The sequence below is a fragment of the Cnephaeus nilssonii genome (genome assembly GCF_951640355.1).
Source record: "Cnephaeus nilssonii genome assembly, chromosome: 14".
In the NCBI taxonomy this organism is placed as follows: domain Eukaryota; kingdom Metazoa; phylum Chordata; class Mammalia; order Chiroptera; family Vespertilionidae; genus Cnephaeus; species Cnephaeus nilssonii.
In genome coordinates this window covers 29,251,568-29,270,346 of record NC_137085.1, presented here as the reverse complement: position 1 = coordinate 29,270,346, position 18,779 = coordinate 29,251,568, and the positions used below count along the sequence as shown (strand labels likewise).

Sequence of the window (18,779 nt, the reverse complement as noted above, 5' to 3'; positions counted from 1 at the left end):
ATTAAGGTGATTGAGGCAGCTTAGAGGATTTTTCACTGAGGGAGAACATGATGCCAAGAATGAATTGTATTCTCAGGTGGAAGTACTAAAGAGGCTAGAAATATCCAGCCAAAAGAAGATAGGAGGCCAGACTCTTGGGACCTCGAGTCTAAGGCTAAGCTCTTGATAGCATTAACTGAGCATTCACTGGGCACAGAATCTGGGCAAATAAACTTCATATTCTCTGCCTGTATTTAATAATGCTGAGTGACAGGAAAGAGGTTAACAGAACTTTAAATTTTCAGAATAGAGTTCCAAAGTTTCTGGGGCCAGTATGGAGGTAACTATTTACTGATAAAACACCATGTTCTATAAAGGATTTAAGGTAGAAATTCATTAGCATACAAAAGCTAAGGTCTTAGGATGATAGAGACCATCTTCAGAGAGCTTGCCCTATAAAGTTTTGAATGGATCTGCATTCTCACAACTATTCCTCTTGGTGACCACAAGATTTTTGAAATATGGCTTCTATTTTTGCTTCTGTCTCTGTGCAGTCCTATATCAGCAAATGGTTAATTGGGATCCCCTCATGAGTTCTATAAATATTTATGAAGTGATTAGTTTGTTTACTTGAAGGTGTGTGCAGGTTTTTATCAGGGCATGCTCCTTATTCTTGAAGGGAGCAGGGGCCTCCTCCACGTTGTTTTGTGATGTCTCTTCAGCTGCTCTAGAGCATCTATCTATTCAGCAAGATCTTATGGGTTGTTTAAAAGAATTGTGGTGTGTTGCCGTGAGAGAGGAGAGGGTGTGCTAAAAATAGCTTCCTTGTAGAGCCATTCCACCTCAATACTGTCATTGAGAGAGAATAGTAGGAGTGACTCTTACAGCTCAAACCTATAGCCCAAGTTCTGTTGGCAATATCTATTTTCTAAAACTCCATGAAGAAGTAGGAGAAACTGGACCTATACTGCTGTTGTGTATGTGTCCTGTATGCTGGTTCTGTGTGTTTTACTCTAGTGAAACCAACCTGAAAGTGAAGCAGGCCATCCATGTTACCAGTGAAATGGAAAATGACTTGAATCTGCTTTCTGCCTTCGATGGTAAGTTAGCATATAGGTTTGCCCGCCCAAATTTTTGTCAGTATAGGAATGGTTCAATAAAGTATTTATATTCATACAGTGAATTCTATATAATTTTTTAAAAAACAATATTCAAGTTGGTATTTATTGACATGGAAAAATATTTGTAACACTAGAGGCCTGGCGCACGAAATTCATGCACTGGGGAGGGGGTCATCCCTTAGTCCAGCCTGCACCCTCTCGCAGTCCAGGAGCTTTTGGGGGATGTCTGACTGCCATGGAGGCAGAGGCGGGAGAGGCTCCCACCACCACCAATGCACTCGCCAACCATGAGCTCGGCTTCTAGCTGAGCAATGCTCCCCCTGTGGGAGCGCACTGACCACCATGGGGAAGCTCCTGCGTTGAGCATCTGCCCCCTGGTGGTCAGTGCACATCATAGCAACCGGTCATTATGCAGTTCGGTCAATTTGCATATTAGCCTATTATTATATAGGAATAGGATAGTCATAAATGGAAAATTATTACAATAGACTGTGCTTAGTATATATAGCATAAACTTGTTTTTTGAAACATGTTTATGAGTACAAGTGTAGAAAAAAGTTGAAGGATGTACTTCAAAAGGTTAATAGCACTTATCTCTAGGCAATTGGTGAATTTTACTTCTCCTTTCTCCTTGTAATATTATATACATATTTACAAAGGGCATATTTTGCTTTACTAATCAGGAACAAGTCAAATTATTTTCATTTTGAAAATACTAGGTTTGATTTTGTGGTGGTGTTTTTTTTTTAGGTTTGCTTTAAGTTAAGTAGTTTTAAATTTTTTTCAGATTCAGAGCTCATATGATCTAGCGGTACTGATAGTGATAAGTTACCATGTGGGTTTTTCTCATCTGTGACTCTCTCTGGATAAGCCATGTCACAAACAGAATTACTCTTCTCTGATGCCCAGAAACCATTGTCTGCCTTTCTAAAGGGAGCTGGTGAGAAATGGGCAGCATCTGAAATGGGGAGAAGATAGGGAAAAGATGTGTATGTATTTTGAAAGAGGGATATTCTTTCCTCTTTTATGTTAAGCCTCCTTCTATCCTATTAGGAAAGGCTTATTTATAGAACCAGCACTCTTACTCTTTTTTTTTTTTTTTTTTTTCAGGAGAAGTGAGGTGTGATGCTCCCAATAACAAGCTGGGCAGATTCACAGGAGTACTAACTTATAGGGGGAAAAACTACCTCCTGGACCTTGATAGGCTGCTGCTCCGAGGATGCATCATCAGGAATACAGATTGGTGCTATGGCTTAGTGATTTATACTGGTACGTCTCCCTGAGCCACAGTTAGACCCCAGCCTGCTGGATGTAGATGTAGTACTCAGGTATATATCAGAACACTATGGCTTTGAGACAGATAGAAAGGGAGGTGGATGGGATGGATGGATGGATGGATGGATGGATGGATGGATGGATGGATGGATTTAAAAAGAAAACTTTTTTCCCCAAGCAATGAATTGCCCGCATATCAACTCTTCCTTTGTTAGAGGAAGGCTTTGTGTTCCAAATCATAACTGGACACAAGAGAAGGAATACATATAGAAGTACACATAGAATTGGCCTATGAAGGGGGAACTTGTAAAAGGGGAGAGTATACATGTGGACTACTCCCCTGAGGAGAGAATAAACACAGTGCTCACTATGGAGAAGAATGTAAACTCTAATGTGAAGGGTTCATGCCAAAGAAAAGGCACATGTGGATCATTAGCAGTGGCCTCTCTTGAGATGTCATTTAGGATCTAATCCCTTATACTTAATGAAGGATTTTCTCGGGTTATGATATGGTTCAGGAAAATGGAGGAACCTTCTGTGCTACTCTATGCCCTCGGTGACAGTGGGCATTGCTGACAACAACCATAGTGAGATAGCATTCTGAAGGTAGCATCAAGGAAAATTTACTACAGTGAATTCTACTCAACTCAGACCTCCCCTCCTAGAGAATTTACTCCTAGACTGGGGATCCTAGATGCCTCACTTCTGTGGAAAATAATGGGATCCAAGCCCTAGAGAGAAGCTTAAGAGTCCAGGGAGGCCTTGGTGGAACTGTCTTCATTGATTCTTGACCTATAAGGGGCAGCTTCTAGGCTACCTAGTCCCAAACTCAAAAAAGATTTATAGACTTACTTTTTTCACTGTACTTAACTACCCACACATATTGCTATGCATAAAAAGCTCATTTTCAGCAAAACGTTTTTTCCTTAAAGCAACAGCTGTGAAGTTGCCAACCAGCACAAAGCTAGTTAAGATTTCCCTCTGACTCTTGGTTGCATGATAGTGAAAAATCTCTGGGGACTTTGGGGAGTTCAGAACAGAGGAGCACTGATGCCACCTAGAGCCTCTCAAGGTATGCAGGGCAGAACTGAATCGCTGTTCCTGCTACCTTATGTGTCAGTTCTGCTGTGATCTCCACCCTCCTCTTGAAACCTGGGGAAGGGGCGGTCTTTCTACGAACCCTTGGAAGATACTGTCCTTTGTAGCTTTCAGTCTCTCAGCCAACTTCTCATTAGTTCCAGCCCTTCAAGGAATGCCTAAGAGGAAAGAATGGCATAGCTTATGTACTGCATAAGTTTGTCCACATGCCAGGGAAGTTTCCGCTCCCTCTTATGTAAACATTGATGAAATTCCTTTATTAGAATAAGTATAAGACTAATAATCAAATGGTAAAAGGCCAGAGAAATTGCTACTTACACTTTCTTCCAAACCTCTTACGTTTTCTCTGCAACCATATCTCTCTAGTAATATCCAATATCCAGTAATATCTAATTCTAGTGCCTGTGGTCATTAAAAGCTTTTTACTTCTGCTTACTATCTGCCCTGTCATGAAGAAATATGGACTTTCTGTCTCAGCTCCAAAGAAGTCTCAGATCCCCAGCTTCCAACTCAGAAATCATTGCCTTTTCCTTTCTCCCTTTCTCAAATAGAAACTTTAAATAAAACTTGGTTCAACGGTGGGTTTTCTAAAAATAAAAATCTCCTTATCAGAAAATCCCTTTTCTAAGCTAAATAAACCAGGTGGCACTGAGAGAGAAGCTGTGGCTTTTATTCTGACTCAGCTTATCTGTGAAAGATTACTTTGCAGAAATACTTGGAGTTATTCTTAGATATAAATTTTCTATTCTTTGAGTTACTGCACCAACAATGAGCCTTACCACAGGGCTTTCTCCCTGGCACTGAAAAGAGGTTTGATTAGATGATCATAAAGGCACATTCCAACCCAATGTCAAGCCTCTGGGTATATTCAGTAATTCTAAGAGCTGATGTCTCCCTGTTTCAATTAGGGCCAGACACCAAATTAATGCAGAACAGTGGAAAATCCTCTTTTAAACGGACACACATAGACCATCTCATGAATGTCCTTGTGCTCTGGGTAAGTTAAAGACTTTCTTTGTATTTCTTTATGAATAGACATACTTCCCTTCCTGCCGTGGGAGTAGCTGGTATTTCCAACTTGGAATTTAGTTCTTTGAAAGTCTCAAGCAATATTTGGGACCCCCACATACTAAAGTCTGAAGCAGAAAAGAACAGAGCCAATTGATAAGGAATTCTCTAGTATATACCTTTGTTGTGGAAGATAGTCATGATTTATTTAAGATGGATCAAGGGCCTCGAAATTAAGACGTGTTTTTATTTTCTCATAACCAGTCTTACTCATGACCACTTTAATAAAATCTTACATGGCTAATAGAACCCCTTACTTGAACTGATGATTTTCAAACACTTAGATGAATCTAAGGCAGGGGGTGGGAAGTTGTAATGCTCTGTTTTTCTTTGTCAAGATTGCCTTGGCTATTTTGAGTCTTTCATGGTTCCATACACATTTTAGAATTGGTTTTCTATTTCTGTAAAAATTATAACCTTGATGGGGATTTCATTGAATCTATAGATAGCTTTGAGTAGTATGGACATTTTAACAATATTAACACTTCCAATCTATGAACATGGGATATCTTTACATATATTTGCATTTTCTTCAGTTTCTTTCAGTAATGTCTAATTCCCACTTGGTCATGATATATGATTCTTTAATGTGCTGTTGAATTTGGTTTGTTACTACTTTGTTGAGAAGTTTTGCATCTATGTTCATCAGAATAGTGGCCTGTAGCTTTCTTTTCTTGTAGTGTCCTTGTCTGGATTTGGTATCAGGGTAATGCTGGCCTTGTAAAGGAGTTCTGGGGTGTTATCTCCTCTCACCAAAGTTCTTTTCTAAACATAGTTCTCAAATTTATCGTATTTCTTTGCTTCCATGCTCCTCCATGCCTTTCTCTCTCAACTTAATGGCATGAAAATTGCTGTTATCTGGAACAATACTCTTGGGTAAGAAGGTATCATCTTTAATCTCAACTTTGCCTCCAGGCAAAATTCAATTAGAAAGAATTATTGGGACTTGTGTGTTTAAGATCATAATCTTACCTCTTCCTCTTTACTTTCTAAAAGTAATAGGCTTTTTCAATCCTTTGATGACACAAATTTCTCCCTCTTTTTTTTTCATTTCTGCTTATAAATTGGACAATTATTTTCCTAGTTCAGTTCTTTCTTTGATACCTTGTCAAAGGCAGTCAACACACACTGATATTCTAATTCTTTCTAGCCACCTCCCTTAGAAGCTATAAGGCTCAGCAGGTCTGTCTTCACGTTTTACCAAAGTCTTTATTAATGTGATTGTCATATTTAAGCCTTTTATAACAGTATCTTACCACCTACCTAACCCCAACTGTTAAGCCAGTGCCCCACATTTTAGACTTTTGTTAAAGCAGCATCTCACTTCAATAATGGAGTGATTAGGAGTTTGGGTTCTGGAACTGGTTCAAACCTATCTCTCCTAGATAGGTTTGCTAGATGACTTTAGGCAAAATAGTTTCCCACTCTTAATATCAAGTTCCTCGTCTATTATTAAAAGAGGGGTATTATAAATATTAAATAAAATAATATATGTAAAGTACTTAGCACAGTTCCCGGCACTTAAATATTATTTAATATATTTTAGTAATTAAATATTAAATATTATTTAATATATCATATCCATTCAAAACCCCAAGGATAGCTCCTGCTGGGCTTTCTCCTGTGTACTACCGCCTACAGCACTTTCCCCATAAGCTCCCCCACCCTTCAAGAAGAGAGAGGAGCTTTGTTGAGATATAAGGCTTCAAAGGGCAGAACTGAAGTAGCATATGCCTTGGATGAAATGTTAATTCTTTTTGTTTTTGTTTTTGTTTTCTAGATTTTCCTGTTTTTAGGCTGCATGTGTTTTATCCTAGCAATTGGGCATAGCATTTGGGAGAGCAAGAGAGGCTACTACTTCCAGGATATTCTGCCATGGAAAAACTATGTCTCTTCATCGTTTGTGTCTGCCATCCTCATATTCTGGTCCTACTTCATTATTCTCAACACGATGGTGCCTATTTCACTCTATGTCAGGTAGGCTTCTTCGATCACTTTGGGTTATAGGTGGAGGAGCTGACTCATAATCCCTGATGAACTCCCCAACTACAGTGTGAACTTTTAGAAAGCATAGACTGTGTGCTCTTTATTTTTTTTTAAATATATTTTATTGATTTTTTACAGAGAGGAAGAGAGAGGGATAGAGAGTTAGAAACATCGATCAGCTGCCTCTTGCACACCCCCCACTGGGGATGTGCCCGCAACCAAGGTACATGCCCTTGACCGGAATCGAACCTGGGACCCTTCAGTCCGCAGGCCGACGCTCTATCCACTGAGCCACACCGGTTTCGGCAGACTGTGTGCTCTTTAACCCACTACTTTCCACAGTGCCCGGTGTACAAAACACTCTGAGAATCATCTAGAGATTGCATAAATGTTTTCTATGTCCAGCATACTGTGCTAGATACTGTGTGGGTTATACAAAAAGAAATTTGTCCTGCCCTCAAATAACTTATAATGTAAGTGACTGAATTAGACATACAAGCACATGAGATAACTAGAAAAAAATACACACAAATTGTGTGATGCTAAAGCATAAACCAGGCAGCCCCTAGTTTATCAATGAGATAGAGTCCAAACATTCATTAGCAGTTTGAATAACTGATTCATTTAAATCAGTCATTCAAAACTCAGAATCCATTTCCCATAGAAACAATGTGAGAAATGGTAGATAGGTGTAATTGTGACCTACGTTCTGCTTCCTAAAAGTTGGAGGAGAGAAGAAGAAGGATGTCTCCTCTCCCCTTTTCATTAGTACCGTGGACAAAAATTGAAATAGTTAAAAGTGTTTACTCTGATTTCCTTTTTTCTATTTTCAACGTTTCCTCTCACATACACACTTCTCAAACATTTTCTCATCCTTCTTTCCAGATTTCCTAAAACCTGCACTGTGGCATTCCAACCTGAAAAGCATCCTACATAATTAAATTATCTTGTTAAATTACAAATATTTGTTGAGCACTTACTATGAGCCACACACTGTATTAGATGCTAGAGAAAGAAACATTAACTACAAGGCAGCCCTTTAAATAAACTTACAGCATAGCCATGGAAACAGATACTTAAATAAATGATTATGGTGCAATATAAAAAATTATGTAATAGAAATACATATGTGAATGCTATGGGAGCCTTGAAAAGGAATGGATTAGTTCTGCCTAGAAAGGCTTAGGTGTTTACAGAAAAAGGTAATAAATTCATAATTGAGAAAAGAATAAAATTCACCAAGCAGAAAATAGGAAAAGAATATTGCCAGCAGAAATATCAGCATATACAAAGTTTGGGAGATTTTTTTAAAGCTTGATCTGGTCATAGAACAGTGAACAATCTAAACTAAGATGTTAGATGGTAGTTTAGGATCAGATCCAGGAAAGACTTAATTGTCAAGCCAAGGAGTTTGGATTTTATCCTAAAAGCAGCAAAGATCTTTCTAAGGAAAGAAATAATGAGATTAAATGTTTCTGTTTAGAGAGATTGTGGCTGCTATTGTGGCTGGTGTGGTGAAGGAAGTGGGGGTGACAACAAATGAAGAGAATAAAAAATGTGGGTCTGAGCACCTCCTCCCTCAAACAAACAAACAAAAAAATCCATGTTGCTCAAATGCACCTCAGACAGGGCTGCTAATTAAGCAATCTAACCCATATTAAGTATGAATGATCATAGGAAGAAGGCACCTTGATAGTTTTCACTGTTTTAAAATGAAGATGCTTTATGTTAACCATAAAGAATCTTTAAGGCATGTTATTTTTCTCTTTATTCTCATATCCTCTCTGTTACCTCTGAATGTGACAAAGGCAGTAGGGAAAAGTCAGATAAAATGAAAAGAAGGCCAATAGGGGGAGAAGCTACCCTATAGTTAGGTTGTTTCTGCCTGGAAATTTATCAGAGGTTCAGCTCCTGTAAGCTGTTTCTGATTTTCATTGATCCTTCCCTTCTTCTGAAACAACAAAGCTCTGAGTGTTTCAAGTTTCTTTCTCTCTCTCCCAACAATGGATTTACATGACAGCAACAATAATCATCTAATTAAGCCTGGGCAGCCTTTTATAAGTTAGCTCTTGCAGGCCTTACATTACTGCAGAAGTTCAACATTTGTGACTTTTCCTAGGTATGTTTTGGAAGAAGAAAGAGTGAAAAGGGAAATGCCCCAGCAAAAGTAATCAGGTATCTCTGGATCCAGATGGTAATGCTTTGTGTGATAATGGTCAAAATCAGAATTACAATGGGTTGGCTGGTAGCAAGGGTCCTGTGATCCAAGATTGATTGTAAGTTCCCAAGGAAGATACTCTGATATGATTTTCAGATGTTGGCCATGGCCTACCACAGGACTGGTAAGGAAACCAGGATAATGTATTTGTTTGTCCTACTCTGATCCAGGACCCTTCTTTTCTTGCTTTCTCCTTAGTGTTGAGATAATAAGATTGGGCAACAGTTTCTATATCAACTGGGATCAGAAGATGTTTTATGCGCCAAAGAACACACCAGCACAGGCTTGTACCACCACTCTTAATGAGGAGCTCGGCCAGGTCAAATACCTGTTCTCAGACAAAACAGGGACCCTGACTAAGAACATCATGGTTTTCAACAAGTGTTCTATCCATGGGACACTATATGGTATGCATGTCTTCTTGCTTTTCCTGAGTCCTGGAGAACTACTTTGCAGATTGTTTTCAAGAATAATCAAGATCTAAATTCACATTTGCCTCTTATTCTCATAGCCTTCTCTATTCACTAGATAAAATGTAAAGATCACTTAGCCCATTCAGTTCTATTCAAAAGTATTTAATTAGTACCTTATAGATGCAAACTATCATGTTAGACCTTGGAAATATCAAGATATACAAACTTAATCTCTGTCCCAAGGAATTTCTGATGTCTTGGAATGTCAGTTCACTCTCATATTAAATCAGATAGAGAAACCAGCATATTACTGTAGCTACTAATTTCGGATTCTCCCTCGGGCCAATAAACAGTCTTGAGAGAAGCCTTCAAAGTGTAGTCAGAGTTTGCTCAGTATCTTCCATGCCCCATTCCTCGTTTATTTCATACCTTAATCATAAGCTTGTTTTTGTGATAGTATTAAGGCCTCATGTGTGTGAACATTCATGCCCAGTGCACTAACTAGCAGAGATAGGCAATCACACCTAAAAAGCTAGAGCCTGTGGGATGTCTTCTGGAATGATGAAAAAACTTAGAAACTAGAGAGATGTGGTAGGTACACAATATTGTGAATGCACTAAATGCCCCTGAATTGTACACTTTGAAATGATTATTTGTGTGTTACATGAATTTCTCCTCAACTAAAAAATAATTAAAATTTTTTCTTTTAAAAGAAAGCTAGCACTCTAATATTTCCTATTACCCCTGTCAAACAAGGTTTATTTTTGGATGAATTGATTTGGGTGAGGATCTTATTCTCTGGCTTATTGTAAGACCATACCATATACTAGATAAGGTTGAAAAGGATCATAGGTGTTTCTGTGCTTGGCCTCAGAATGCCTCCCACCCCCATTCTGTCTGTACTATCGACTGACCTAGATCCTAAACATTCTAGCTCTATTTTCAGATCTCTCCTAGGTAACTTTTCTGATTGGAGAGCTTCCTGAGGTATGAAGTCTCTCATAGATCCAGTGACTAACCTCCAGCCTCCCCTCACTCTCACTTAAGGGAAAAGAGTTGGGACCCAAGCAGATACCTTCTTCTTACCGTGGGCTTGAGGAAGGAAGCTTACTGTAGCACTGAGGACTAGGTGGCCTGAGTGGCTTCCAGGCAGCTTGACTGCAAGTCTAGGATAATAGAATCAAAAGAAAAAAAGCTTTTAAAAACCCTCCTTTAAATTACCATGTAACCCGGTCACTTCATTCCTAGGTATATACTCCAAAAAGTTGACAACAGAATTCAAGCAGATAGATATATGTTAGTGTTCATTGCAGTACTATGCATAATAGCCCAATAGTAGAAACAACTCCTGTGTGCATCAACAGATAAATGGAAAACAAATTGTGGTATATCCATACAATGGAATGTTAGTCATAAAAAGTAAAGTCAATGATTAAAAAAAGGTAATGAAGTTCTGACACATGCTACAACATGGATGTTCTTTAAAACATTATGCTAAATGAAATAAGCCAGACACAAAAGAAAATATTGTATGATTCTTTGGAATCTATAGAATAGGCAAATGTATAGAAAATACATTAGAAGTTACCAAGGTCTGGGAATAGGGAAGAATGGGGAGATTCTGTGTAGGATGCTGAAAAAGTTTTGGATATATAATGGTGATAGTTGCACAGCATTATGAATGTAATTTATGCCACTGAATTGTACACTAGAAGTGTTTAAAATGGCATATTTTATGTTATATATATTTTACTACAAAAAAGTTAAACTTTTCTTTAAAACCCTTGTCAAGTCTCTGCTCTTTTTACTTGCTAACAGGTACTGTCTATGACATGTATGGACAGAGGGTGGAAGTCTCTGAGGTGAGTGATTACAGTTCCCTGTGAAATGCATATGGGAGCTGAGGGAGGCCTTGGTACACGGTGGCATCTTAACACAAGTTGGGAGGCCCTTAGTCCCTGAAATATTAAAGCTTTTATTGGCCCCATCATATCAGAAGGCATTATATAAATGACCTATGTTTATTTGAGGAGATTTGGGTTTGTGTTTTAAAATGAAAATGGCTTTATTGGTGCGGGGGGGGGGGGTTGTTTCTGTTAAAAAAAAATCTGCGCTCACTTAAAAAAAATTCAAACAATACAGAAATCTCTGAAGAAGAAAGTTAAAATCATTTAATCCTGTTTAGGTAACCAATGTAACATATGCTTTTCCTATGTATATATACACATACATATAAACCTAAATATGATAGATTGATAGATAGATAGATAGATAGATAAGAAGAAAGAGAGAAAGGGAGGGAAGGAGAAAAGAATCATAGCATACAGGCTATTTTCAGCCTCTTTCTATTCACTTAACACTATATTGTGGTCCTCTTTCCATGTCATCGTCATTTTGAATGAGCGTTGTATCCAATTGTATTGATATACCTTCATTTAACCAAGACCTATTTTTGTTCCCTTTTGTTTTGCTATTATAAATAGCATTGTGGTAAGCACCCAATACACACATTTTTGTCTCCTCTTCTGATAAATATGTCCTTGGAATAAAGTCTTAGAAGTGAAATTGGTTGATCAAAGGGTAGCCACATTTTTATTGCATTTAATATTGCCCTTCAGATAGATGACATCAAAATATAATATATGAAAATTCATTTTTCCCCTACCTTTGTCAATACTGGCTATTAAAAGTGTTTTAATATTTAGAAATTTAATTGATGAAAAATGATATCTCATTTAATTTACCTTTCTTTGATTACTAATCAGGTTGAACTATTTTTATGTTTATTTTCCTTCCCGATCACTTTATTGCCCATTTAAAGTTATTTTGTGAACTGCCTGTTCACATATTAATGCAGATCAGCCTCATGCCTCCCTCTTCAGTTTATCTCTCCTCACACACCAGCTTCTAATTTTAAAGAATGTGCCAGTACAAGAACCCAATTCTAGAAAAGCCTCAGGGGATGCTATATTATGATTTATCTTAAATTACTGAACCCACAAACTTCCCAGAGTTATAACTGTAGTTGACCAGGTCTAGGGCTTGGCATTGGACCTGACTATACTTCCTTACTGCAATGACAAAACTCTTTCTATATGGGATATAGAAAAAAGCCCATATAGCTCACTACAAACTCCCCTTACCCCAGCAGAGCATCAGCAGGACAACTGTGTCTATATTTGACATATTGGATCCCAGCCCAAGTAGTACCACAACTATAAAGAACTGGAGAAATATCCTTGAGAGTTCTAGTATGCACTAGAGAAATCTGTTAATATCACACTCCGGGGGATGAAAGAGCCTCAGAGGCAAATTAAACCAGAAAAAAAAAAAAGAAAAAGAAAAAGATGTTTACCCAAGGTGGCTACCAGCAGCCTAGCTGAAATGGAGAATGAGAGGCATGTCTATCTATAGGAGCCAAGGTCATAGCCAGGAAAATGGTAATTAATATTAAGTCCAAAGACTGAGGCAAAGTCAAGGACCATGCGGATTAGAAGCAGAAAGGAGTCAGATATGCTGGCAGGTCAAGTAAAATGGTTTAAAGTGAAATCTGGAACAAGTGGCATGTACTGAAGAGTCCTTGCAATGCAGCCTTGCCTGTATCTTGCAGTATTCTCCTCTAGCCTCCTTGTGGAGTTAAATCAGAATAATGTAACACAGTGATATCACTGACCTGATACCATAGTGATATCAGAACTCAGTTCTATTCCCAGCTCCCCAAATCAGGCAGAGGACAGCTACAGACAACACTTTTTCCAGATACCATTTACTAATAGGGCGCAGTTACCCCCTCCTGTCCTCAGGTTTGATTATCATGGATTTTGGGACTTGGAAGAATAGAGACTGAAGCTGGCCATTGATCATTCGTGGTAGCTGGGGGAGAAAGGGAGTAAGAAGGGTCTGCCAAGCAGTGCTCAGCTTGTCTCCTGTGGGATGAATCTTTTCTGGCCCAAATGAATGGGTGGTCTAGGTCAGAGCTAAAAAGGCCTTAGAAACCAGTTCTCTTGCTTTTCTCTTCCCATCTTCCTAAGAGTTCTTATCACATTACAGAAATTGCTCCCAAATTGACCTTTTACAAAGTGTCAAGCTGCTGCTGAGAAGTTTGTTCTGGCTTATGTGTTCCAGAAAACAGAAAAGGTCAACTTCAGCTACAACAAACTGGCTGATCCTAAGTTTGCATTTTATGACAAGACATTGGTGGATGCAGTAAAAAAGCGAGATCCTTGGGTGCACTTGTTTTTTCGCTCACTCGCATTGTGTCACACTGTCATGGCAGAGGAGAAAGTGGAAGGTGAGAAGGGGCCCGAGGCCTCACGAACTGAGAATATGTCATAGAGTCCAGGCTGGCTGGAGGTGGGGGTGGTTCGTTACCTTTCTTAGTCTAAGAAAGAACTTTCTTTTTTAATGTTTATTATTATTATTTTTAATCCTCACCTGAAGATATTTTTTCCATTGCTTTTATATGAGTGGGAGGGAAGTGGGGGCGGGGGAGAGAGAGAGAGGTGAGAGAGACACATCAATTAATTGCCATCTACATGCACCCCGACCGGGGCCAGGGATTGAACCCATGACCGTCCAGTGCACAGACCAATGCTCTGACCACTAAGCAATACCAGCCAGGGCTAAGAAAGAACTTTCTAATAGGAAGTGTTACCTAGCAATGGAATGGATAGTCAAGATAAGTAGTGAGCTCTTAGTCACTGGAGATAGTCAAGTAGAAAACAATCTCTTGGTCTTAAAGAAGATTCAATCATTGGATAGGGGTCAGACTTGTTGCTATTTAGGGAGCTTCTAATGTTGAGACTATGTGATATTCTGTCATAGAGTCCATCTGAATTGTCCCCAAGATCACTCCCACTGTCTCTGACAAGACTTCCTGAAAGGTGAATAGAATTGTCCTTTTGTTACTTCATAATTTAAAGGAATCCCCACATATCCTAGTTTCTTTAGTAATGAAATACAGGGTGGGGCAACAGTAGATGTGGATATGTGAAACATAGTTTATTATTGTATTATCATTTATTATTGTATTATTTTCTATACAAACAACTATAAACCTACTTTTGCTTCACCCTGTATAACTATATTTTCCAGGAATTTATCCAAACCTTTTTTAGAAACAATGAGAAATGACCAATTTAAATTAAGAAGACTTTTTTTCTTAACAAAAAAGAACTTAAGCAACTGAATAAATCACATCCTTTAAAGTTAATACACTCTTTATATAATACTTCTACTTGATTACTTTACAGTTTTATAAATTGTTTTCATTTATATTATCTCCTACAATCTTTACAACGGCCCTCTGAGGTAAGCAAAAAATGAAAAATGAACCCAGTTTTCAAGGAAACTGAAGCTAAAAGAAATTAAAGGACTTTCCTAAAATCCCATAAGAATGGCAGAGATGAGATAGGAAGCCAAATTTCACGTCTCCTGACCCCATGAGCTCCCACCCCGCCTCTCCAGGCCTCACATTCCAAAAGCTGCTATTGCTTGGAGCATATTTGGACTTTGTTTACTATACCTTGAATGACAAAGAAATACAGTAGAAAATAGTCTTATTGTCCCATAGATATACCTTATGGCTGACCTAAAATTATACTCCCCACCTACCTCATTCACAAGTATAAGACTCTGATTATTAATAACTGTTTTTTGTTTTTTTAAAAATATATATTTTATTGATTTTTTTACAGAGAGGAAGGGAGAGGGATAGAGAGTTAGAAACATCGATGAAAGAGAAACATCGATCAGCTGCCTCCTGCACACTCCTTACTGGGGATGTGTCCGCAACCAAGATACATGCCCTTGACCGGAATTGAACCTGGCACCCTTGAGTCCGCAGGCCGACGCTCTATCCACTGAGCCAAACCGGTCAGGGCTTAATAACTATTTTTAAAAATTAAGTTGTCCTTCAGAAGATAAATAATCCAAAATATATCTCAGGTTGTAGTGAAAGAGAAACTAAAAGAGGAACTCAAGAAATGTCTTGAGTAATATCAGATTGAAAGACTGATTGGACAAAGTACCATATTTTCCAGCATATAAGACGACTGGGTGTATAGAAGATTTCCCTGGGTTAAAAAGTCGTCTTATACGCCGGAAAATACGGTAAGTCATTTAGCTTGTCAAGATTAGAATTTCAAAGATGACAATACTCATTCATATATATTTTTAAATTGTTTATTAAACCATCAATGTTATTACCATTTAGCAGTATTTATTTAAATAAAGTTTGGCCGGTTTCATACAGGAGCACTTTATGCAGGACCATCTGAATGAAACTCACACAGGAGATGTGTTGAAAATTCTTTTTCTTGGGCCCTCCTCTGAGATTTTGTGAGTCTGGATTAGTAAGTTTGGGTAGGCCAAGGAACTTGCATTTTTAACAAGCCCCCTAAGCCATCTTTATCCACTAAAGGTGGAAAATAACTACCTATGTCTTTGTTCATCTGTATATGTTGCATGTACCATGTACCTCTGTAATACTAACTCAGGTCTGTGAAATGAGTTGAAAATATTGGAAAGAAAACAATTTGACTTGTTCTATACAACCTGGCCGTTTAGGGCCAAACTATGAGGAATTTTTAAAGAAAAATGTCCCCTCTTGGGCACCATCTTTATGTAAACCATTTGGAAGACAGTGTCACTTCTGGGTGGACTTCAGTTGCACCTCTCTGTGGGCTTTCGCTGCTCTCTTCTCTCCTGCCAGGGGAGCTGGTATACCAGGCTCAGTCCCCAGATGAAGGTGCCTTGGTTACTGCTGCCAGGAACTTTGGCTTTGTGTTGCGTTCCCGTTCGCCTGAGACAATCACGGTAGTTGAAATGGGAAAAACCAAAGTCTACCATCTGCTGGCTATTTTGGACTTCAGCAATGTGCGCAAGAGGATGTCTGTTATTGGTAGGTGCCCCTCCCAGTAGGTCCTCTCTCCTTATTTGTCTTTCATATACTTTTACACATTGACTTTCTCTTTACACATACATGTTTTCTCCCACTCACATGCCTTCTCACAGGTACCATGCTTCAAATACTAACGCACAGCCATTTCCACTTTCTCTGTTACGTATCTTTATATTTAAACACAAAGGGGGCTTGCTACCATATGTAGGGGCCCTTCTTTAGTGTTCCTGAGTAGTGCCTTGTAAAAACCCTTAAAGCTAAGATAAAAACAGAGAATAAATCTATAAAGACTTAACCTGGAGTAAGAGATGGGGGCAGAAATATAGGGGAAATTTATACTATCTTTTGCTCAATTAGTTTGGGTCATTCTTCATCCTTGGTACTTACTAGGTGTGAGCCTTAGTATGGAACTCAGACTTGAGAAGCTAAATGTGGATCTGCATCAGTCTTCCATAGGTGATATTTAACCCATGGAAGAACTGATTTCATAAAGTGCTCTCTCATTCTCACCAGCCTTCACCACATCACTTACCTGCTATCCCTTAGTGGCCCAGACAAGTTCTTCTAACAGTGGGCCTATATGGTTACTTTGCTTGGTTTGCTTATTCTTAGTGAGGACACCTGAAGATCGGATAATGTTGTTCTGCAAGGGAGCAGACACCATCCTTTGTCAGCTGCTTCTTCCATCCTGTACAGCCCTCAAAGATGTGACCATGGAACATTTAGATGTAAGTGTGTAGGTTGTAGGGGAGGGAAGCTGAGGGTGGTTCTGTGTACCTGGATATGTGTCCACATGTGTCCCTCTGTCGTGTTTCTATATGGGTGTATATTGGTGTCTGTGTCTCTTTAATTGATGGAAGAATAAAAACTACCTCAATCTGTGGGATTATCACTGACCACATTGTCAAGGAGTTGGATGGCACAGGATCTCAGGAGCATAACAAGGATTATGTCGGTGGGACCACTTACCACAATCAGAATAGTTCTAATTCCTGGCTTTGGAGGTCTCATCGTCAGACCTAGAATTTGCTTCAGAATAGGTCTGCTGGTATGGGAGGCCCCATCCCACCAGCCATGATGAGATTAGATTGTTTTTAGGGCACGGAGCAGAAATCACCAGGCCTGAGCTGTTTGGGGACTGTTTTATACCATCCTCTGTTGACTACAGAATTAGAATCTACCTCCCCTCTACCTACCCCACTCCATATCCAACCTCTTGGATTTGAGATATATCAGAGAGTGGCTCCAGTGTGCTGGCACTGGGAAGGAAAGCTAAATCCATATTCTCTGGGGGCTTTCGCTGCTCTCTTCTCTCCTGCCAGGGGAGCTATCCTTATACCTGGATATATAGAGGGTTGGGGGTATAGGACATGGAATGGGATGAGGAAGAGGTAGATCAGAAAAAAATATTTAAAGAGGAAATATATTAGAGAACATGCTATTTGGGCCATTTTGGCTTGACTCTATATTTAACACATAGTCAGAAGTCTGAACAAATGGCCAATAAGCACATGAAAGATATTTAGTGTCATTAGCCATCAAAAAAATACAAATCAAAACCATAAGATACTACTTTACATCACTGGGGTAGCTAAAATAACAAAGATGACCAGACAATAGTAAGTATTGACAAGGACGTAGAGAAATTTTAACCTTCATACATTGCTTATGGGAATATAAAATAATGGAGCCATTTTGGAAAACAGTCTGGCAGTTCTTGATAATATTAGGTGTTGAGTTATTATATGACTCAGCAATTCCCTGCTAGGCATATTTCCAAGAGAAATAAAAATATGCATCCACATAGAAACTTATACACAAATGTTCATAGCAGCATTATTCACAATAGCAAAAAAGTAGAAACAACCCAAATGCCCATCAATGGATGAATGGATAAACAAAATGTGGTGTATTCATACAATGAATTATTCAGGCACAAAAAGAAATGACAGCACCCTGGCGATTGTGACTCTCAGTTGGTTGGAGCATTGTTCCATACACTGAAAAGTTGCAGGTTTGATCCCTGGTCAGGGTACGTACAGGAGGCAACCAATTGATGTTTCTCTCACATTGTTTCTCTCTCTCTCCCTTCATCTCCCTCTAAAATCAATATATATGTCCTCAGATGAGGATTTAAAAAAAAAAGGGGGGGGGATGACATACTCATACATGCTACAATGTGAATGAACCTTGAAAGCATTGTGCAAGAAGCCAGTCACAAAAGGCCACATGTTGTATGATTTTATTTATATAAGACTAGTGGCCCGGTGCATGAAATTCATGCAGGGCGGGGGAGGGTCCCTCAGCCCGGCCTGCACCCTCTCCAATCTGGGATCTCTCAGGGGATGTCCGACTGCCAGTTTAGGCCCTGTGGGATTGGGCCTAAACTGGCAGTCGGATATCCCTCTTGCAATCCGGGACCTCTGGCTCCTAACTCAGAGCGCCAGTGGGTCTGTCTGTATTTATTTATTTATTTATTTATTTATTTATTTATTTATTTATTTATTTTAGGGCAAAAGTCTATGATTTTTTTAAAAATATATTTTATTGATATTTTACAGAGAGGAAGAGAGAGGGATAGAGAGTTAGAAACATCGATGAGAGAGAAACATCGATCAGCTGCCTCCTGCACACCCCCCACTGGGGACGTGCCCGCAACAAAGGTACATGCCCTTGACCGGAATCGAACCTGGGACCCTTCAGTACGCAGGCCAACGCTC

General features: G+C 39.0%; 1 protein-coding gene across 1 annotated transcript in view; it reads left to right on the top strand.

Annotated features, from left to right (window-relative positions):
* Window positions 1-18,779, top strand: part of LOC307111153 (phospholipid-transporting ATPase FetA-like) — a gene marked incomplete at its 5' end in the record, with an annotated part of 62,366 nt that overhangs the window by 30,552 nt on the left and 13,035 nt on the right. Inside the window, 9 exons of the mRNA XM_079790829.1 lie at window positions 997-1,079; window positions 2,211-2,369; window positions 4,382-4,470; window positions 6,322-6,518; window positions 8,944-9,152; window positions 10,977-11,020; window positions 13,284-13,449; window positions 15,871-16,059; window positions 16,672-16,787. Coding sequence (XP_079646955.1) covers window positions 997-1,079; window positions 2,211-2,369; window positions 4,382-4,470; window positions 6,322-6,518; window positions 8,944-9,152; window positions 10,977-11,020; window positions 13,284-13,449; window positions 15,871-16,059; window positions 16,672-16,787 — 1,252 coding nt within the window. The remainder of the gene's footprint in view (window positions 1-996; window positions 1,080-2,210; window positions 2,370-4,381; window positions 4,471-6,321; window positions 6,519-8,943; window positions 9,153-10,976; window positions 11,021-13,283; window positions 13,450-15,870; window positions 16,060-16,671; window positions 16,788-18,779) is intronic.